Below are 23,851 nucleotides of genomic sequence, written 5' to 3'. Positions count from 1 at the left end.
GGCTAGTACAATTGCAACATTTAAAAGGCATCTGGATGGTTATATGAATAGGAAGGGTTTGGAGGGATATGGGCCGGGTGCTGGCAGGTGGGACTAGATTGGGTTGGGATATCTAATCGGCATGGACAAGTTGGACTGAAGGGTCAGTTTCTCTGCTGTACATCTCTATGACTCTACTTTCGTTTATAGTTTAAACAGATCTTCTAACAGAAGATTACTTAACAAATCTAAGCAGATATTAATATTACAATATTTTAAAAATTATTTTAAAATATTGACTTTTTGGAGAAAATGGTTTCAATTAACACTAAAGACTTCAGTGAAGACTTGTAGCTCCCCCAATGAAAGGCAACCTCGATATGAAATTGAGGGTTTGGTTAAGAAAATGAAGGAAGCAAATGTCAAGTATAGACAGGATAGATCGAGTGAATCCTTTGAAGACTATAAAGGCAGTATAAGTATACTTAAGAGGGAAATCAGGAGGGCAAAAAGGGGACATGAGATAGTTTTGGCAAATAGAATTAAGGAGAATCCAAAGGGTTTTTACAAATATATTAAGGACAAAAGGGTAACTAGGGACAGAATAGGGCCCCTCAAAGACGGCCTTTGTGTGGAGCCGCAGAAAATGGGGGAGATACTAAATGAGTATTTTGCATCAGTATTTACTGTGGAAAAGGATATACAAAATATAGAATATAGGGAAATAGATGGTGACAGCTTGAAAGATATCCATTTTACAGAGGAGGAAGTGCTGGATGTCTTGAAACGCATAAACATGGATAAAACCCCAGGACCTGATCAGGTGTACCTAGAACTCTGTGGGAAGCTAGAGAAGTGATTGCTGAGCCTCTTGCTGAGATATTTGTATCATTGATAGTCAGAGGTGAGGTGCCGGAAGACTGGATGTTGGCGAACGTGGTGCCATTGTTTAAGAAGGGTGGTAAGGACAAGCCTGGGAACTATAGACCAGTCAGCCTGACGTCGGTGGTGGGCATCTATTTGCAAAGGCAAGGACTGAGTAGGGGTAGTCAACATGGCTTTGTGCATGGGAAATCATGTCTTACAACCTTGATTGAGTTTTTTGGAGAAGTAACAAAGTGGATTGATGAGGGCAGAGCAGTAGATGTGATCTATATGGACTTCAGTAAGGCGTTCGACAAGGTTCCCCATGGGAGATTGATTAGTAAGGTTCGATCTCATGGAATACAGGGAGAACTAGCCATTTGGATACAAAACTGGCTCAAAGGTAGAAGACAGAGGGTGGTGGTGGAGGGTTGTTTTTCATACTGGAGGCCTGTGACCAGTGGAGTGCCACAAGGTTCGGTGCTGGGTCTACTACTTTTGTTAATTTACATAAATGATTTGGATACGAGCATAAGAAGTACAGTTAGTAAGTTTGCAGATGACGCCAAAATTGGAGGTGTAGTGGACAGCGAAGAAGGTTACCTCCGATTACAACAGGATCTTGATCAGATTGGCCAATGGACTGAGAAGTGGCAAATGGAGTTTAATTCAGATAAATGCGAGGTGCTGCATTTTGGGAAAGCAAATCTTAGCAGGACTTATACACTTAATGGTAAGGTCCTAGGGAGTGTTGCTGAACAAAGAGACCTTGGAGTGCAGGTTCATAGCTCCTTGAAAGTGGCATTGCAGGTAGATAGGATAGTGAGGAAGGCGGTTAGTTTGCTTTCCTTTATTGGTCGGAGTATTGAGTACAGGAGTTGGGAGGTCATGTTGTGGCTGTGCAGGACATTAGTTAGGCCACTATTGGAATATTGCATGCAATTCTGATCTCCTTTTTATCGGAAAGATGTTATGAAACTTGAAAGGGTTCAGAAAAGATTTACAAGGATGTTACAAGGGTTGGAGGATTTGAGCTATATGGAAAGGCTGAACAGGCTGGGGCTGTTTTCCCTGGAGCGTCGGAGGCTGAGGGGTGACCTTATAGAGGTTTACAAAATTATGAGGGGCATGAATAGGATAAATTGACAAAGTCTTTTCCTTGGGTTGGGGATGTCCAGAACTAGAGGGCATAGGTTTAGGGTGAGAGGGGCAAGATATAAAAGAGACCTAAGGGGCAACTTTTTCATGCAGAGGGTGGTTCGTGTATGGAATGAGCTGCCAGAGGAAGTAGTGGAGGCTGGTATAATTGCAACATTTGAAAGACATTTGGATGGGAATATGAATAGGAAGGGTTTGGAGGGATATGGGCCGGGTGCTGGCAGGTGGGACTAGATTGGGTTGGGATATCTGGTCGGCATGGATGGGTTGGACTGAAGGGCCTGTTTCTATGCTGTACATCTCTATGACTCTAATTTTGCAGATAACTCAGATTTTTTTTTATATTTCAAAAATATACTTTATTCATAAAATAATTTGATGGTCTGTACAGTTGGACATGCTATACATATATAAACATTCCATTTCTTTGCATACCGAAACAGAGTAATCATTCCTATTTACAGGTCTGTACGATTACATTTTTAGCTGAGGCATCAGCTGAGCCCAAATGACTGCATGGGCCCCCTGTTCTTCTTTAGGCAGGCAGATGTTACACTGTGATCTTTCACCACTGCGCCTTGGCGGCAGCTGCCCCAAGCTTCAGCGCGTCCCTCAACAACTCTTTGAAATAAGAGAAACTAAGTTTTGTTTTCTTATTTATGTGGCTGGGATCTTGTCACCCTTTGATTACCTGTGCACAGTACAGTAGCTGTGACCAACCAGCTCAGAGTCTGCCACATGAACAGAGGAGATGTTAATCTCCTGGTTATTTTGGTCAGCCAAGACTTTCCTGTTTGGGTTGTTAACCTGGACCAATCAATGACCTTGTAATCAATGAAGTCAACCTGATTCCAATTACTACAGCTACTTTATGTACCCAAAGGATAAGTGAAGTGAGGAAGGAGTTTGGAGATAAAATGAGTGTGTATGTTTTTTTTGGCTTTATATCCTTTTCAGACTGTAGTAACTGAGCCTTACTCTGATATCAGAGCAGAGGTTGATTGTCAAGAAATGAGTGAGTGCTTTGTCCTAATTTGAATAAGTTTATTTAAAGTCTTTGTATGGTAGGTCAGTTTGATCTTATGGAACATATGCCCTGCAGAATGTGGTAGATTGTGGATTTGCTTGGCATGAATGCATCTGTGGTAAGTGTCATGCGCTGCACAAACTTGAACTCTGAGTTTTGCACTCTAAGAACTTGAGTTGAATCATTGGGATGCCTTGGTGAGTCAGACAGCTTTGTGAATAGTTCATTAAGGGAGGTGATCACACTGCAGGTTAGGAGTGTACAGGTAGGGAGAAGAAATGGCGGGCCACCTAGCAGTTTTCGAGATCTCTGCAAGCGGAGCAGGAATTTGCTGAGTCTATCTTGCTTGCTAATCAGCTTCCTATTTTGGATCCCAGTGATGGTTTCTCAGATGAGTGCAGGGAAATCTCAGGCACCAAGAATAATGCAACTGTAAAGGAGGGGAGGGGGCTGAGTGAAAGAGAAACGGTGAGAGGAGATTGCATGGGCAGGGGATCAAATGACTAGTAAATATGACTCCAGACAGAATGTTTCCTTTCTGGTGTCAGGGTCACAAATTACAGAGCAGCTATAGGACATCCTTCTGGGGGAGTGTGAACCACCAAAAGGTTGTGGTTCACACTCCGTACCAAAAACATAGCTGGAAAAGGGGATGAGATCTTGAAAAATATAGAATGTCCAGAAAAGAAATCTCAGAATTATACTCAGTGGTGAGTACAAAAACAGAAAGTTGATTTGAACATGTGGCTGTAGAATTGGTATTGGAAGGAAGCCATCAGATATCTGAGGCATTTGGGTCTGGTTTAGAGGTAGGTAGGATGTGTGCAAGCTGGAAGGGTTACACTTTGACAGGACCCCTATTAATATTTAACAGGAAGATTTGCTGGGGTTCAAAAGATTTGGGAAGTTGAGAACCAAAGGGGTAACTCCAAATTGGAACGAAGTAAAGATAACAACCAAAAGTAACCATCAAGTGAATCTAAAACTTATAAAAAGTATGTATGTAAGTTGGAAGTTTGAATAATGTCCATAAAACAAAGTTAAGGGAATCCAACTGGTACTACTGCAACTTTAAAAATACAATTTTTAATGAGTATGATTTAATTTCCATTACAGAAACAAGGCTGCAGAGTGAGTAAGACAAGGAACTAAATATTCAAGGCCTTTTTAACATTTCAGAAGGACTGGCAAAAAGGAGGAGGAGGTGATATTATGTTGATAATAAGGGATGGGATCAGTATGTAAATAAGGAAGGATCATCAATGGAATGAAAAAAATGTGGAATCTTTTTAAGTGAAATTAAGACATAGTGATTGGCAGCAAACACTTGTAGGAATGGTTTATTTGTTATTGCATGGTGTTAATCAGGAAATTAAAGAATCGTGCTGTTATCATCCCAGCTATTGGGTGAGTCCTGAATTAAATCCTGAATGAAATCTGGATGATAGGCTGTATTTTGTTTTCTTATATTATGTGGTGGTCTTCCACTGAAACATGAACACAAGGCTTCAGATTCTATTATAGAAACAAAATAGAAGTTTATTACACAAAATAAATAAATATGAAAATGAACCAAATTGTTACATATTACACACAAGTTGTGAATGAAACTCAACATTGGCAGCAGCTGTTTGGAGAACAGAGTTAGGTTTTCGAGTTCAGGGATCCTTCCTCAATGTTAACTCTGCTTTCTCTCCACAACTGTCACCAGACTTGCTGAGTTTCAGAAGCAATTTCTGTTTATATTTCAGATCTCCAGCTTCTACAGTTCATTGTTTTATTTATTTACAGGTATATTTTGAAGTCTATCAAACCGTTATATCAGAAAAAAATCTCATCCACACCTTCCAAACCATTATTTCACAATTACTCAAAAGTCCAGAGAAATGACTTGCCTATAAAAATCTGTAGATTTGAGTTAACTGTTTTCTCCATATTATTCCCATGATCTGAGACCTTTTCTCTGGACCACACTCTCAACTGAGAGCTTAGACTTTAGTCTTGTAATAATACACAACATGCTACCCAAACATTCCTGGCTTAAAAGCTTCATAAAGTAACTGCTCTGAACACACTCCTTTTTTTCCAGGAGAAACTATATTTATCTTGGATTTTGAACTGCCCAAAAGCTTTTTGTGCTATATTTGTAAATTTGCTCCCCTATCTTCTGTAAAGTTAATGGCTTCATGTTTTCTCTCCTTTCATAAACTAGTAAAGTACTGGGGGGGGGGAAGAAAACAAAACATTCATTAACATTCCAGGAGACAGTTGTTTAAATATGGTGTTTCTGGAAATACTGACAGAGTTGATATTTAATAAAAGTTAATGAAAATGTATAAGCCTCGTTGTAAATATCAATCTGTAACCTTATCTTCAAATGAAGATCTCACAATATTTAAGCCAGCTTAATAAGCAATTAAAATTAAAATTGCTATTGACAAAGACGACCTCAGGACAATAAAATACGCCAGGTCAGACCAATGAACTTTTCGAGAAATCTTGATAAACTAGTCAAGACTCAAATCAATTATGAGTGAAACACAAGATCAGAATATAATTTGGAATTTGTCTTTAAGCAAAAATTTAAAATGCAATTCATTACTTCTTAAGTAGATACAGGGTCCAGAAAAGTTAGCAGTAGATAACAACAATATTAAAATGTCGTTGATGACCATCTCTCACCAGCTCTGATTTTCAGTTCTCATTCAGCTATTGAGATATAGGAGGCTGAGGGGTGAACTTACAGAGGTTTACAAAATTATGAGGGGTATGGATAGGATAAATAGACAAAATCTTTTCCCTGGGGCTGGGGAGTCCAGGACTAGAGGTTTTGGGTTTACGGTGAGAGGGAAAAGATATAAAAGAAACCTAAGGGGCAACTTTTTCACACAAAGGGTGGTACATGTATGGAATGAGCTGCCAGAAGAAGTGGTGGAGGCTGGTACAATTGCCACATTTAAAAGGCATTTGGATGGGTATATGAATAGGAAGGGTATGGAGGGATATAGGTTGAGTGCTGGCAAGTGGGACTAGATTGGGTTGGGATAGGTGGTCGGCATGGACAGGTTGGACCGAAGTGATTGCTGGGCCTCTTGCTGAGATATTTGTATCATCAATAGTCACAGATGAGGTGCTGGAAGACTGGAGGTTGGCGAACGTGGTGCCAATGTTTAAGAAGGGTGGTAAGGACAAGCCAGGGAACTATAGACCAGTGAGCCTGACGTCGTTGGTAGGCAAGTTGTTGGAGGGAATCCTGAGGGACAGGATGTGCATGTACTTGGAAAGGCTAAGACAGATTAGGGATAGTCAACATGTCTTTATGCTTGGGAAACCATGTCCCACAAACTTGAATGAGTTTTTTGAAGAAGTAACAAAGAGGATTGATGAGGTCCGAGCAGTAGATGTGATCTATATGGACTTAAATAAGGCGTTCTGTGACTCTGAAACATCAACTCTATTTCTGTATGGCAGCTGAGTCAACACTTTTTATTTCAATTTTACTTGACTATCAACTTGTAGCCAGCAGATGGTGCTTTTGTCACAAACTTCCCATGTATCTTCTGATTTGTTTATCAGTCTTGACTCCAGCACACAAACTAATTTTTTAAAAAATTAGCATTTTAATCTTCAACTTTCTATATAAGATTTATTCGTTTTGATTTTGGACTCAGTCATTTGCATAGTGTTATGAGATGATATGAAGTGCATTGCCTGAAAGGGTAGGTTGAAGCAGATTCAATGAAAACTTTGAAAAGACAATTGAGTAAACACTTTAAAAAGAAACAAATCGCAGTATTTTGGGAAAAGAGCAGGTGAGCAGCTTTAATTGACCAAATTAAAGCAAGGCATAGACACAATGGACAGAATGGTCTCCAGTGCTGTGTGATTATGTGTTCCCAAAGTTTTGAATAATAGCATTCTGGATACAGCTGCAGCGATATATGCAAGGGAAATGTTGGCAGCTGTAAATATGATTACTTTTTCGCCTCTGCTTGCTCCCATCATTCTGTGCCAAAGTATGTATAGTAGAAATGAATCTGGATTTTATCTAGAATGTTAATTTCCTTGGATCGGCACAGATCACATTTTAACTGTCTGTACTAGCACAATTTCAGTTCAAAATATGGCATTTGTATTATTTGAAATAAACAAAAGAAAAGCCTATTTTAATCTCATGGTTCTGATATGCAGCAACTCAGGTTGCTTCATTAAAAAAGATCGTTCTCCTTCAGTAATAAAGTTAAGAGACATTGAAATAAATTGTAATGTCAACCTGAACTAAATTTGTTTCAAGTCCAGCAGTCTTTCTATGCTTAGTTCCTCCTAGCGTGTTTTACTCACCGAATCATCTAGAAACTTAGTATCTGTTAAAATACATAAATTAAATGTATCCCTGACAGCTTGTGTATATTATGTGTCTGTCAGACAGATCAGGAAGGCCTTAATGTTAATTCTCAATTTCCAGGATAAGCTTAACTAATCTAATTTTTGGCCTGAATATTTCATTTCAGTACAATTACTGTATAACTTCACCGTTTATTCTGCCCAGCCCTGGCCCTGTTTTGAGAAATATCATCAGATTTCTAATACAGTCTCTAGGAAAGTGTATATTTGGGAAAGAGGTGATGGTGTGCTGCATCTGAAAATCGCATACTTGTGGCAGCTTAAATGGCCACTCGTATATTCAGAATCTCTAGAGGAGATGTCAGTTGGGAGGAAGAGACTTACTTGAATATCCTTATCAAAAAAATGGAAGCAAAGCTTTTACTACAAAACACTGAAACATTCACAACAACCTTTGATCAGTAGTGCCAAGTGAACCTTCTTGGTTTCCTCATGAGATTTCAACCAATGCAAATTTCTAGTTGTCAATTTGTTGTCTCCAAGTTATATCAAAAAAGTGGTTGAACTTCTTGAATATAATAAAGTCTTAGGTCCTGTACACAAGATCTAGCTACATTGCTCACAAAGCTGTTCCAACATATCTATAACACTTACATCCATAACAGTGTGGAAATTTGCCTGCATATGTTCTTTCCATTAACTATTTGTACCTTTTTCTTCATCTATCGAATGTGGTGTCACTGGCTCTGAATCTCATTACAGTTTGGTCCAAACATAGTCAAGAGCTGAATTGCGGAGGTGAGGTGACTTATTTTGGCATCAAGGCAACTTTTGACTGAATGTGGCACTGTGGAGCCCTGGCTAAATTGAGATGAATAGAATTCGGGGGAAGTTTTCCATTGATTGGTGTCATACCTAACACAAAGGAAGACCACTATGGTTGTTAGACAGTAAGCATCTGACCCACAGGATGTTGCTGCATGGTTCTTCAGGGTAGACACAACCATCTGCTTCATCAATCCATCACAAGATCAGAAGTGGGGATTTTTGCAGATAGTTGTAATATTCAGTGCTTCTTATAACTCTTAAGGTACTGAAGCAGTTTCTGCAGGTATGCAGCAGCTGGAGTAGAGTGGTGCTGGAAAATCACAGCGGTTCAGGCAGCATCCGAGGAGCAGGAAAATCGACGTTTCGGGCAAAAGTCCTTCATCAGGAATACAGACAGAGTGCCTGAAGGGTGGAGAGATAGGTGAGAGGAGGGTGGGGGTTGGGAGAAAATAGCATAGAGTACAAGAGGTGAGTGGGGGTGGGGATGAAGATGATAGGTCAGGGAGGAGGGTGGGAGAAGGTAGCAAAGAGTACAGTGGATGGATGGGGGTGGATGAAGGTGATAGGTTAGAGAGGAGGGTGGAGTGGATAGGTGGAATGGTAGATAGGCTAATAGGACAGGTCATGGGGACGGTGCTGAGCTGGAAGTTTGGAACTGGGGTGAGGTGGGGGAAGAGGAAATGAGGAAACTGGTGAAGTCCACATTGATGCCATGGGGTTGAAGACATATGTATGCAGCAGCACCTAGGCAACATTCAAGGTTGATAAGTAGGAGATAATATGCATAGCACACAGATGCCAGAAAATAGCCTCTGCAACAAAAGAGAAATTTAACCATCCCTGCTTGGTAATCATTAGTGAAATCCCATTCATATCCCTAGAGGTTCTCAGTGACTAGAAACTGAACTGCATAAGCCATATAATTATTGTGGCTACAAGAGTAGGACAGAGGCTTGGAATTCTGTCATGAGCAACTTGACTTTTGATTCCCAAGGCCTGTCCACTATCTACAAGGCACCAGGCATGAGTGTGATGGAATTCCTGAAGGATGGCTCATGCCCGAAACGTCGATTCTCCTGTTCCTTGGATGCTGCCTGACCTGCTGCGCCTTTCCAGCAACACATTTTCAGTGTGATGGAATACCCTCCACTTGCCTGGATAAGTAATGCTCTAACAGCATTCAAATAAAATTATCTGGACCATCCAAGTCAAAGCAATCCGCTTGATTAATAATCCAACTAGCCTCTTAAATATGCACCTTTTACAGCCTCAGTGAGCCATTGCAACAGTGTATATCATCTATAAGGCATACTGCACTTAACTTCCTTTGGCAGCATTTTCCAATTGCAACTTCTGCCACTTGGAAGAACAAGGATGGTAGGTTCATTAAAACACCACCTCTTGCAAGTTTCTCTCCAAGTCGTACAGCATCTTAATTTGGCACTAAATTGCCATTGCCTCACAGTTTCGAGTTAGTATCTGAGACCTCCTTTTCTATCATCGCCTGCAACACATGGACTGTAGTGGATGAAGAAAGCAGCTTAATACCACTATTTCAAGGCAAGAGTGCCATGAAATGGTTCGTTCTTATTTACAGATGCTTTATTTAGGTTCTGACAGGATCTCTTCCCTCCAGATTTCCTTACAGTGCTGGCCCAAGTATGAACAGAAGTGTGGAGGAAAGAATGACTTTCCTTGACTTGAAAGCTGCATTTTATCAAGGTGGGAACCAACAAATTCTCATAAAACATGAGCCACTAACATCAGTGGAGAAAGCTTGCAGCAGACTAGAGCACAGGAATATAGTTGTTTGTTAGAGGCAAGGACAGTGGTCAGTGGACCTGCTTGTGGATCATTGCACAGTGTTCAATTCCATTTGCAATTCCTCTAAAGTAGTCTCTGCCTACTTAAAGCAAGATCTGCTCAACATTTCAGTCCAATATATGTGGCATAATATTTAATAATTGTGCCTGTTGACAATCTTCCCCAATAACATAATTAAATTATCTCCTTATTGCATTCAATGACAATACTATCACTGGAATCCATAAGGTGATTTGATCTAGATACTGCTGACATTTGGAAGTGACTTTGTGGTGGCACAAGAATGAAAGTTAGTCTGTGCAGAAAATATATTATTTTATGTAATAGTTTAGAGATTGAGCCATGCCTATTTTTGGGAACAGAGGGTACATAGTTTGTGCCCTTTAGTAACTGAATGGTGAAATCAGAGATTCTCCAGATAATGAGTATCTAGTCTCATTTGAGTATCGCTAACAAAATGTGAAGAACATATTAAATGAGGATGACTCCCAAGTTTATCCCATTATCACAGATGCAGTGGCATTTGGGAAGTGTTGTCAGGGATCAGGAGAGTATCCCAGAATGTGAGGCTGTTTGGAGCATTTAGACAGGTAAAACAGTGGATTGAGCAGGGGTTTTGGGATTGAGAGAATCAAAGTTTGAGTGAGGCAGGCTGGGATGTGCATCAGAGGACGCCTGAAGAGGAGTAATCTGAACCCATTTTGGGTAAGAGAGCTAGCAAGGGTTGAGGTGAGTCAGATGGACATGAAATATCAGGTGAGTTCAATTGTGTTAAGCTAGACAGCTGGAGGAGACCATCCAGTTTCAGGAGAGGCATAGTTGAGGCACGGGAGTTACAGTCAGAAGTTAGCAGAGGCATAAGGGGGCCATCATGAGTTGAGAAGGAAATAGGACTTGGGGAGAATTCTGGGATTTGGTAGCTTTAGTGATTTATATTTGAGAGAAGCATGAGTGCTCTTGCTTATGTCTCTGTGTTTAAAGGTCATCTATAAGACTAGTTTCCCTGAGTACAATAAGTGCTGCAATTGAAATAAAAACAGAAAATGCTGGAAAAACTCAGGCCTAAAAGCATCTGCAGGAAGTTAGAAGTAGAGTTAATATTTTGAGTTCAATCTGACAACTCTTTAGAGCAACGGTGGATTGTGGTAGAATGGGCTGCCAGTAGTATATAGGAGTTATACTTCATTTTTATTTGCGTTGTACAGCCTCTTTATTCTCACCAAGTTGGCATTATACTTGCAGTTGGAAACGTGCACGTTTCTATCTGTTCTGTTGGGACTTTAGTTTCGGTAAACCCAGAAAATGGGTATTTGTAGATAAATTTCTGTGTTTACGGAAATTGCTTTGGCTGTTTTCCAAAAATACACTGTCTCCTCATTGTCAGCCAGTATTTGGAGTTTTATTTTTTAACCAGAAGAAGAGGTATCATTTCACTCTCACTAAACATTTTTGCTTATTAAGTCATTTTTTACATATTGTATGCTTTTTCTTGATCTGTTGTCAGTAAAACAATGCAGCATTATTAAACATGTTATTTTAAATTCTGTTAACTGTCACAAAAGAATTTTTGTGGAAGTATTTTTAACAGCAAAAATATAATTCTAGAGGCATTGATTTTGTGATCCTCTCGCTTTATTTATTTGTGTTGTGCTTAATTACTTAGTTGCATTTGTGTTTTGAGTTCCTTTTGACATGTTTGTAGATATTGTGAAACTAGGGATTGGTTAAGGCATAGAAGGTGTGGTTTCTTTTAGCTTGCATTCAAGGATTGTGCTGAATTGCCTGAGATAATTGCCAAATAACTAAACTCAAATGAAAACATCAAGTTGAATAGTAATAGAATCCTTCATGCAATCAGATTTGCTCTAAGCATATTAATCCTATAATTATGGACATTTCCAAAAACTGCTCATCATTATCAGGGATGGAATGGAACAGGAAATTTCAATTTGTTGAATGTTTGCTAATAATAAAATATTACTAGAGTAAGGAGCAACTTAATGACATAGAATCCTATTCTACTTTTGCTTAATAGCAGAAAGTAGGTGAAAAACAAACTTTAACCACAGTATTAGTAGGATCAGACATGGGGGTAAAAAAGGGGGAGGCGTGGCATTACTTGTCAAAGACAGTATCACAGCAGTGGAATGGACGATGGAAGAGGACTTGCCATCTGAGGTAGTTTGGGCTGAGGTTAGAAATAGGAAAGGTGAGGTCACCCTGTTAGGTGTTTTCTACAGGCCTCCTAATAGTCCTAGAGAAGTAGAGGATAATATTGCGAGGATGATTCAGGAAAAGAGTGAAGGTAGCAGGGTAGTTGTTATGGGGGACTTTAACTTCCCAGATATTGACTGGGAGAGCTATAGCTCGAGTTCATTAGATGGGTCGGTGTTTGTACAATGTGTGCAGGAGGGTTTCCTGACACAATATGTCGACAGGCCAACAAGAGGGGAGGCTATATTGGATTTGGTTCTAGGTAATGAACCAGGCCAGGTGTTAGACTTGGAGGTAGGTGAGCACTTCGGGGACAGTGACCACAACTCGGTGACTTTTACTTTAGTGATGGAGAGGGATAATCGTGCGCCGCAGGGCAAGAGCTATAGCTGGGGGCAGGGAAATTATGATGCAGTGAGGCATGACTTAGGATGTGTGGATTGGAAAAACAGGCTTCAAGAGAAGAACACTAATGAGATGTGGGGATTGTTCAAGGAGCAGCTACTGCGTGTCCTCGATAGGTATGTACCAGTCAGGCATGGTGTAAAGGGCCTTGTGAGGCAGCCGTGGTTTAGTAAGGAATTGGAGTCCCTTGTGAAAGGGAAGAAGGCGGCATATGTAAAGATGAGGCGTGAAGGTTCAGTTGGGGCGATTGAGAGTTATAAGGTAGCCAGGAAGGAGCTAAAGAGGGAGCTAAGAGAAGCGAGAAGGGGACATGAAAAGTCTTTAGCTGGTAGGATTAGGGAAAACCCAAAGGCTTTCTATAGGTATGTCAAGAATAAAAGGATGACTAGGGTAGGTATCGGTCCAGTCAAGGATAGTAGTGGGAAGTTGTGTGTGGAGGCGGAGGAGATTGGAGAGACATTAAATCAATACTTTTCATCAGTATTCACACAGGAACAGGACACTGTTGCTGATGTGAATATGGAATCACAAATAATTAGAATGGATGCCCTGGAAATATGCAGGGAAGAGGTTTTGGGAATATTGGAAAGGATGAATATAGATAAGTCTCCTGGGCCTGATGGCATTTACCCCAGGATCCTATGGGAAGCTAGGGAGGAGATAGCAGAGCCATTGGCCTGGATTTTTATGTCGTCATTGTCAACGGGAATAGTACCAGAGGACTGGAGGATAGCGAATGTGGTCCCATTGTTCAAGAAAGGGAGTAGGGATAGCCCTAGTAACTATAGGCCAGTGAGTCTGACTTCAGTGGTGGGCAAAGTCTTAGAGAGAATGGTAAGGGATAAGATTTATGAACATCTGGGTAGGAATAACGTGATCAGGGATAGCCAGCATGGTTTTGTGAAGGGCAGGTCGTGCCTCACAAACCTTATTGAGTTCTTTGAGAAGGTGACTATGGAAGTGGATGAGGGTAAAGCAGTAGATGTTGTGTATATGGATTTTAGTAAGGCGTTCGATAAGGTTCCCCATGGTAGGCTAATGCTAAAACTTCGGAGGTATGGCATTGAGGATACATTAGAGGTTTGGATTAGGAATTGGCTGGCTGGAAGGAGACAGAGGGTAGTAGTTGATGGATTATGTTCATCTTGGAGCACAGTTACTAGCGGTGTACCACAAGGATCTGTTTTGGGACCATTGCTTTTTGTTATCTTTATAAATGATCTAGAGGAAGGACTTGAAAGCTGGGTAAGCAAGTTTGCGGATGACACAAAAGTCGGTGGAGTTGTGGATAGTGAGGAAGGAAGTGGTAGGTTACAGCAGGATATAGATAAGTTGCAGAGCTGGGCGGAAATGTGGCAAATGGAATTCAATGTAGCTAAGTGCGAAGTCGTTCACTTTGGTAGGAATAACAAGATGATGGATTACTGGGCTAATGGTAGGCTACTTGGTAGTGTGGATGAGCAGAGGGATCTTGGTGTCTATGTACACAGATCTCTGAAAGTTGCCACCCAGGTAAATAGTGCTGTGAGGAAGGCATATGGTGTACTGGGCTTTATTGGCAGAGGAATTGAGTTCCGGAGTCCTGAGGTCATGTTGCAGTTGTATAAGACTCTGGTGAGGCCTCATCTGGAGTATTGTGTGCAGTTTTGGTCGCCATACTATAGGAAGGATGTGGAAGCTTTAGAACGAGTGCAGAGGAGGTTTACCAGGATGTTGCCTGGAATGGTAGGAAAATCTTATGAGGAAAGGCTGAGGCACTTGGGGCTCTTCTCATTGGAGAAGAGAAGGTTTAGGGGAGATCTGATAGAAGTGTATAAGATGATTAGGGGTTTAGATAGGGTATTTACTAAGAACCTTTTACCGCTAATGGAGTCAGGTATTACTAGGGGACATAGCTTTAAATTAAGGGGTGGTAGGTATAGGACAGATGTTAGGGGTAGATTCTTCACACAGCGGGTTGTGAGTTCATGGAATGCCCTGCCCGTATCAGTGGTGAACTCTCCTTCTTTATGGTCATTTAAGCGGGCATTGGATAGGCATTTGGAAGTTATTGGGCTAGTATAGGTTAGGTAGGATTCGGTCGGCGCAACATCGAGGGCCGAAGGGCCTGTACTGTGCTGTATCCTTCTATGTTCTATGTTCTATTAAAAATACTAACTTTAAATGCCAATAACATGAGTGACATGTAAAAAGCAATGGTCTGTTCAATAAGTAGCTCTTTCAGAGCATATTTAAATGTCAGAAATAGAATTAAGGTAGATAAAAAGAATTCCATGTTTCACAGCCTGAAGATTAAAAAGAACTGGCTGCTGCATACGCACAGAGGGGTGGATTTCATCCTGAGATTCTATGTTATTTCAATGAACTTCTCAGTAAGCTTTTGCTACAAGCTTATACATCTGGTAATAAACATTTAATGTTTCTGGAGATGGTGAGCTATTGCTCTTTGTTAACAATTCTTAGAATTTCACTGCCTGCTTTTCTCCAATTTTCCTTGGGCACAAAACGATCATTTATGATACAATTGTAAAACATTTCAGAAAGACAAGCTTACTTACTTTTTCCTTTGGGTATGTTTATATATTACTGTGAAGGAAAGCATTAAAAATAGTGAAAGAAGCGTAGGCATTTAAATAGCATGGCAAAGCATACTCTGCAAATTTCTTTGATAGAATAGCAATGTTATATTTTCCCCACTAGGCATAAAATTATCATCAATCAGACCAAGTAAAGAAATTAGAAATAGATGAGGTTAATATACAAAATAAAAATGAGCAAAAGGTAAAAGTTGAATCCCAAAGCAAATGGGTATAAGCTGAAAAAATGGCTGGAATAACAGGAACAGATTTGGATAAAATAATTCCAAGAGAAAGGAGTAATGTTAACTATGAACGAAAGACAAAATGCATGTTTGGCGTGCTCAGTTTGGGAAATTAACTGGGAGCAAACCTGTCACAAGATGATATAGACTTGGCCATAAATTAAGCAACAGCAGACACAAACCTTTACCCACTGAGCATGCGAAGAAATATTCCAGCTTTTCCATTAAAGTGTAAGTGAATTTTTAAAGATCATAATTACTGAGACAACAGTTCTGACACTGAATTTACTTTTGTAATGTTACCTCGTTTCCTGCAGGTGATTGCTAGATAACTGTAAACCTGCAACCCTTGTTCACAAAAATCTGTGAAGATGAGCCCAGCAACTCCAGCCAGTTTATTTAATGTGGGGAAACCTGTAGAAACAGTCACTTTGAACAGAATTAATGGTTACTTGAGCAAGTACAGATTCATTTGAGGAAAGCCAGCGTGAGTTTTCTGGCAGGAAATTATGTTTGATCAGCTTGCTGGAGTTTGTTTTTGAAGAGGTATGGTAGGGGCAGTACTGTTGATTTGACGTTAATGGACTCCCAAAAGGTACCTGATGCAGTGCAGCAAAACAGACATAGGAATAAAGTTTTAGTTGGTGAATTTAAAGGGACAGTAGACATGGATAAAGAATTGACTGAGTGACAGGCAACAGATCATTTAATGGATATTTTTGGGTTTGGAGGAATGTTTGTAGTGGATTTCCCCAGGGATCAGTGTTGAGAATTTGGTTTTCCTGATCTATATAAACAACCTAGACCTGGGTAAAGTTTTGATTTTTGTGAATAGTACAATAGTTGGAGGCATAGTGAATTGTGAAGATATTAGTGGAGAACTTCAAACGACATGGACATTCCAGTTTATGGATAGGGCTTATGGGTATCAAATGAAGTGAAATGTAGAGAATTGTGAAGTGATACGTTTTGCTATAAGAAAAATAATAAAAATAAAAGGTGCTACTCAAAAGAGGGTGCAGGAGCAGAGAGACCTGGGTCATTAAAGGTAGCAGAATGATTTGACTGAGCAATTAATAAAGCCATTAATAAATAATATTTCAGATGTTAACTTGTTTGATCACTTGATATAAAATCAATTTCTCACTTGTGGGATTTGCCAAGATTCATGTTAGAAAAATCAAAAATGCATTTGCAGATTCTGTATAAATTGGAATCCATAGATTTTCATAATATATTCATGAAATATATTTAATACATTTTGACAATTGTTTTAATTGCCTTTTTTAAGGAACTGCAACATTTCCAAACTTTTGTGAAAAAACGTCCGCCTTATGATATTGTAATTGATGGATTAAATGTCGCTAACATCGCACCCAAGGGTAATCAGTCCAAAATTGTGAGTATTGGGGAGCTCAAAAAATTTGTTTATACTTTTACCTATTAATATTTGTGGAATTATCAATGTCACAATTATGCAAAATAGGAAAATATTAACCTACTGAAATGGAATGGCACCAGGTATGGTGTTTATGTGGGAAATATTCTGACACACAAGTTACTATCATTTGGAATTTTGAGGTGGTTTCATGAGATATAAAATTTGTTGGCCATATTAAGATGTTATCCATTTTAATACCTATTCTGTTTATTTCAAAACTGTAGATTAGCTACAGACAAAAGTAGTACACTGCAAATAGAAGGGTAGGAATTCTAATTGTACAAAAGGTCAGACTGTGAGAAATGCAGAATTGTGAGAGTTGGTACAAGCCAATGGAGGAATTAAATCCATCCAAAGCCAGCAAGTTGCACATTTAATTTCTTTACTACTGTTCAGTTAAGTATCAGTGTCCTGAGTTAGCAAAATTAAAACTGGTCGCAATTTGAATCACTATCCAGAGACTGTTGCTCAGAATATCAAATTTGGGATAATTTTCATAATTCTACAAGAATGTTTTCATACCGTCATTTCTGTTCCATCATATTCTGTCTGTTTACACATGGTGACTGTTTAGATTTTTTTTTACAATGAATAATCTCCCATTTTTTAATTTTAGATTTTCACTTGTCAGTCCTTCATCAGTTAGGCAAATCTTTGATTTGCAGGGGAGTCGCAGATTATGGTGGCAGGCAAGAAAGCGGAGTTGATGCTTTGGTTGGAGGTGTCATGATCTTGCTGAATGACGGTGCAGGCTTGAAAGGCCAAATTAACTGCTGCTCCTTGTTTTAAGTTCTTAAAGAATTAGGCTGTTAACTGAAAATGTAAGTAACTAGTATTGGGCTTAAAAACTATGTCTTCAAATCAGATCATTAAGGGTAAATTAGACAAGACAACGAGCAATTGAAGTGGAATAGTACATGAAAAACAGGCCTTATGCAAAAATAACCTAATTTGAGTGCGGAGTGTATCTGCCTGACCTTGAGCGTCGGTGGGAGCTGTCTGCTTGTATGGTCTATATAGGGCCACCTGGATTTTGTTTTCCGCCTATTTTTGGGGATTGGAAAAGTATGATGAAATGGGATTCAGCACATGACCTAAGATTCATGATAGTGTTAATATTGTGAACTTTGCCCTGCTCACTGGACTTCATACCACTATGCTGGCATTAGTATGACTGATGCCGTGGAATCTGATATGGAACTCCAAGTTCCACTGTTCCCACAGTCCCTGACAGATAGAAAGGCAGTGCGAGACTCATTTGTTTATCTCAGTTATTTAACTAAGTTATTTAACTTAGTTGTATGAGTAGTGTAAACTAACTATTATCAATTCATAAATGTACTGTATTAGGTATATTAACCCAATAAATTAGTTACGTATTGAAGTGCCCAGGTCGTCTTGCAATGATTTTGATCAAACCTTAAAGAACTTGTTAGGTATTTTTTGCCTAGCAATGCTGTAACTTAGAGGTACCTGAGGGAATTGGATTTGTATTGCTCCTATCTAGTCACCAAACGTAGCCCACCTTTAACAGCATAGTTAAGGTCAAAAAATCAACATCTTTGCTCAACCACGTGCAATAAAGCTGTACTGTTAAATACTTTTTTTTAAAAATGTGCAGTGTAAGTTACAGGAAGGAAAATGTAGTGACAGCTGTGGTACCTCTTGCACATCAGAAGTTGTGGGTTTAACTTTCACTTCAAGACTTCAGAAATGTTCAAGTTCCAATGGTGTACTATTTTTCAAATGTGATGCTAAATTTTGGTCCTATTTCCGTTCTTCTGTAGAACTGAAACTCCCATAACATTATTTTGACCTGAAGCATTAACTGAAGCGCCTTGCTTAATACTTATTCCTCAATGAACGTCACAGAAAAACAAAATACCTGGTGAAATTTGTCAGAAGACAAACCCATGTCATTTCAAATAAATCTGGCAAATCCATAAGACCTATTTTTCTTTAATTCATTCACAAAATGTGGACATTGACTGAGGCTGTATTTATTGCCTATGTCTAATTGTCCTTGAGAAGATGGCAGTGAGTTACCTTTCATTTACTGCAGTCTCAGGAGTAGGGATATCCACAGAGTTATCAGGAAGGGAGACTTTTTACACAAGGCAATATCGGACTTGGATATGAAGTTGTATATATTCTATCATCCAAGTTCTACTCTTCTTGGATTATTTTTGTTCTATCATAAATATCACACAGTTCAGATTCCAATGTCAAAGGTTTTGTTGTAGAGTTTAAGTTGACAACAATATCACTTGCAGGCAGTTTCTGAAAAGCACTTCTTTAGACCATTTCATCAAGCCCTCCTCCCCTAAACTGAGTGTTTGGGACTTTTCCATCAGGGTATGGTCCACAAACCATGTCCCATAGGCCGTATTGTGTGTCAGTTGCCTATAAAATAATGTTTGGCCGCTGCGGATTTTATTCTTTTCTTTGCGGTTAAGTTTTATAGTATGAAATTCTTGCTTCGATCTGTTTTTAAACACTAGCTAACTCTATGGTGTTTACAAGAATGATCATGTTACTGTTTATTTTAGTTTGTGATCTGCAAGTGCTGTAGATCCTACATTATGATAGTGATACTTCATAAGTACTTAATTGGTTGGAAAGCAATTTGAGGCAGCCTGGAGTTATGAAAAGTGGTATATTAATGCAAAGTTTTTTTTCTTTAAGAGAGTTAGGCAGTATTTCGATCTTGGGTAATACTCAGCAATGCAAAATAAACTCACCGTAAATCAAGGATACTATAAGCTATCTGATCCACGTCTTACATTTTTATGGTACTCTAACTCCCCAAAATATAAAATCTATTCATATCTGAAGTATCTGTCGTTTTTGCCTCCATGACCTGTCTAGTAGTTATTCTTTCTATTCATCTCCTTTTAGGGAGGATGGTGCATGGTGGTAAAGTCAGTGAACTAGCAATCTAAAGATCCAGATATGAGGTTGCTGGTTCAGTTTCCACCATGACAATTGAATTAGCATAGAATTTAAATCAACAATCAGGAATATATAACTGGCCTGGTAATGATGGCCATTGTAATTGTGTACAATTATTGTAAAAGCCCCACTGATCTGTAAGGGAAAAGGAAATCCTCAAATGGTTTGGCCTAAGTGTGGCTCCAGACTCCTAGTAATTCGGTTTACTGTTAACTGCCCCCTGAGGTTCCCCTGCAAGCATTCAGTTTAAGGGCAATAAGAATGGACAATGAATCCTGTGAAAGAACAAAGAAGAGAAAATAAGTTAAGAGGATTGTCCTGATAAGTGGTTTAAACTAACACTTCTCTAATTGAAATGCGAATTCTCTCACTATATTCTCCTTTATTTTTAAATTTAAAATAACACTTGTGGTTTACAAATCACTCTATGGGTGGGATCCTCTTTTGTGGATTAGAGGTAATAGGTATAGTTGTTAACTCTAGCAGACTTGAGTCAACTTTATTTTCTTATTTTATTTTCCTCATTATGCTAGTTTTTATGCTGTCCGTTGTGCAGATTGCCATCAACCTAAGATTGCTATTGTTATAATTTTGAATGGATTAATTGGCTATCTTCTACTTGGTCATTTATCAATCTTGTTAAATGTTTAGCCAACCTATCAAATTAAGCTCTAATATTTGCCTTATCAGCATAGTTACCAAATATGTTGAGCAGAGATTGTAGGACTGATTCCAATGCACCCAGTGACTTTGCTAGATTCTTTATCTGACATAATATTTAGAACAGTTTCTATTATTTTGCTATCCTTCATAGCATTGAATATACAAAATGGTATCATTCAGCAACTTATGAAAACCATGCTAGTCACGAATGCGTGTGAATTATAAATAGCTACAATCATGTTGCATAAATTGGTTTCAGTGTGATTAATTTATACATGAATAATTTAGTTGGTAGCTTGTCTGAGGACTTGTGTTAACGTCATTGAAATGCATTGCAAATACAATTGAATTTGTCTTGCTTTCAAAATGTTGAATGATGAGTCATTTTAGATGTGTTTCCTTGGTAACAGTCCACCCATTTCATGTACATAGTAAACATGTATAATAGACGTAAAGCACCAGCATGACTCACTTTTATCAGTAATTAGGAATCATGGTTTAGAAAATTCCAGTAAGACAGAAATCTAACAATATACAAGCATTCAATGCATGCCCTATTCATGTGGGGGTAAATTAATGTTTGCATACAGTTTAAAATATAGTTGAAAATCACACAACACCAATTTGATTCTGTGTCCTTCAATCCTGCCCCACTAGCTATCTGACAAAGCAGTAGCGTTCTGAAGGCTTGTACCTCCAAGTAAACCTGTTGGACTATAGGAGAAAATGAGGTCTGCTGGAGATCAGAGCTGAAAATGTGTTGCTGGAAAAGCGCAGCAGGTCAGGCAGCATCCAAGCTCCTTGGATGCTGCCTGACCTGCTGCGCTTTTCCAGCAACACATTTTCAGCTGTTGGACTATAACCCAGTGTGTGAATTTTGGCTTTGTCCACCCCAGTCCAACACCGGCACCTCCACATCAAATTTAAAATAATGCATTGAAGCCAAGTATTGTTGCACAATCCATTTGACATTTTGCTACTATTCTAACTAATTTTTAAGGAGCATTAAAAAAAAAACTTTTGTTAGCTTCAAAATATTATTATATGTTTGACATTTTCCCAGCCAGGTTTCCACACTGTCCTAATACTGAAATGAACAATCAAAAGAATAGACAGGTGAATCTCTGGTCACACACGAGACTCCAAGACATTATTGTGTCTCTTTTGGGGTCTGTCTTCATTTGTCATTTTCACCCCACCCTCCCCTACTTCAAAAAACACACACAGTCTTTATCTTCATAATAAAGCAACTTTTTCCCAGCTACCATCAGTTCTCAGGATTGCTTGTACAGCAGGATATATCAGATGAATATTTGGCTAAGAGATGGCGCAAAGGGGAGTGTTTCAAATTCTTGCAGCATTACAGCAAGAGGTGTGACCAGTATAAACTAAACATGTTACACCTGGGCAAGACCAGGACTGACATTTTAAGGAGAATATTCACTAGACCGGTTGAGGAGACTTTAAAATAAATGGCAGGGGATAGTAACCTATGCAAGGAGTCAGAGGAATGGGGATCCAGGACAAGAACAAAAGATAAAAGGAGAATAAGAAGAGTGATAGGCAGCGAAATCAAAGGCCAAGATCAAACAGGCATACTGAAAAATAATGGGAACTGGACAAATAATGTTAAAAAGACAAGCCTTAAGGCTTTGTGCCTTAATGTGCAGAGCATTCGAAATAAAGTAGATGAATTAACTGCGCAAATAAATAAGAACAGATATTACATAGTTAGGATTATAGAGACATGGTTGCAAGGTGACCAGGGAAGGGAACTGAATATCAGTCAAAAAGGCAAAGGCCACTACCTTTGCATTGCTGGTTAAAAAGGAAATTCACACCATAGTGAGGAAGGATTTTAGCTCTGACAATGTGGAATCTATATGGGAATCAGCTAGCACATTCTGCAGGTGTGACATTAATATGGAGCAGTGCCATAAAGTAATATATCTGCCTTTTTATCTGATCATTGTGGCAAACGTGTCTGGCTTTATGATTGTTAAAGAGTCAAGGCAAGACAGAAGTACAGTGAGTCTGTAAATTCAGAATGACGCAGCAATGTACAACAAAGCAAGATAGAGATGTTGTGAAATCCATGTATGGTGTGGAGGTGCCAGTGTTGGAGTGGGGTGGACAAAGCCAGAAGTCACACAACACCAAGTTATAGTCCATCAGCCTTATTTGAAATCACAAGCTTTTGAAGTGCTGCTGGAGGAGGAAGCAGTGAACTACAGCTACTCTGACTTTTGAGGCAGTTTCAAGCCATCTAGTTTCTGCCATGTGAAAGTATAGGAAATTACATATAAATTACATAAGTTCTAATGTAAGTGCATGGAAATCAGCCTGTTGCCACTCAAGCCTTAGATTCTCACCATTCAAGCCTAGGATGGAAAATCAAACTTTTCTTCTCAAGATTAACAACCTTGCCACATTCTCCCTTCTGACTCGTCATTGTGCATGTTGTTTGGGACCTGGAAAAAGATCAATCCAAAATGTAGAATCTTCCATATTCGAGACGAGAAGGAATCAACCCAGAAAAGATATTGAGTCTGTAAGACAAGCATTTTTGAATGATATGTACATGCTGTCAAAGGCATCAACCCAGAAAAGATATTGAGTCTGTAAGACAAGCATTTTTGAATGATATGTACATGGTGAATAATACAAATTGGAGAACTTGAATAGTCTGTAATTAAAAATGATAATACTTTTTCTTATGAAAGGAGGGACATTTGGAGAAAACCAATTGTATTTGGTGTATTGTTAGTCATGTGACCTCTACTGCTGTATGTAACTTGGTACATTGTTTGTGGGAGCTTCACTTGAAGGAGGTTTAATCCCACTACCGCTTGTGTGAACCCAACTGTGGATGTGCCTGTCAATGTGTCATGTGAATGACAAGTAAACCCATGCAGGCTGGTTGTTTTCTCATGGAAAGGAAGTGGATGAGGAAAGGAAATTCCCCCTCCTTCAAAATACTCAATGCCTGATTGAGGAACCAAGTATCAGGAACAGAGAAGCCTGAGAGAGCGATATCCCTCACCCAACCCCCTCCCCCACTCTCTTTTCCCCCGCCCCCCGCACCACCACCACCACCGAACATTGCTGCTGACATCTACACCACAAACCCCACCTGTTCTACAGTGTTACACAGAGCATGAACATAAGTATGTAAGTTAGCTCACTAAGCTTGAAGGTTTGTTTTCAGATGTTTCGTCACCATACTAGGTAACATCATCAGTGCAAGTCTCTGGTGAAGCATTGGTAGTATATCCCGTCTCTCTATTTACAGGTCTTGGTTTCTTAAGGTGGGTAATGTCACTTTTGGCTC

The 23,851-nt window shown here is 39.3% G+C and overlaps 1 protein-coding gene across 1 annotated transcript in view; it reads left to right on the top strand.

Moving 5' to 3' along the window:
• prorp (protein only RNase P catalytic subunit) overlaps nt 1–23,851 on the top strand; it is a 74,587-nt gene that overhangs the window by 20,265 nt on the left and 30,471 nt on the right. Inside the window, exon 4 of the mRNA XM_060829089.1 lies at nt 16,756–16,863. Within this exon, the coding sequence (XP_060685072.1) occupies nt 16,756–16,863 (108 nt within the window). The remainder of the gene's footprint in view (nt 1–16,755; nt 16,864–23,851) is intronic.

Source organism: Hemiscyllium ocellatum, chromosome 8, assembly GCF_020745735.1.
Source record: "Hemiscyllium ocellatum isolate sHemOce1 chromosome 8, sHemOce1.pat.X.cur, whole genome shotgun sequence".
NCBI lineage: Eukaryota > Metazoa > Chordata > Chondrichthyes > Orectolobiformes > Hemiscylliidae > Hemiscyllium > Hemiscyllium ocellatum.
Note: the sequence above shows the minus strand (reverse complement) of the source record. Positions and strands in the feature narration are given on the sequence as shown.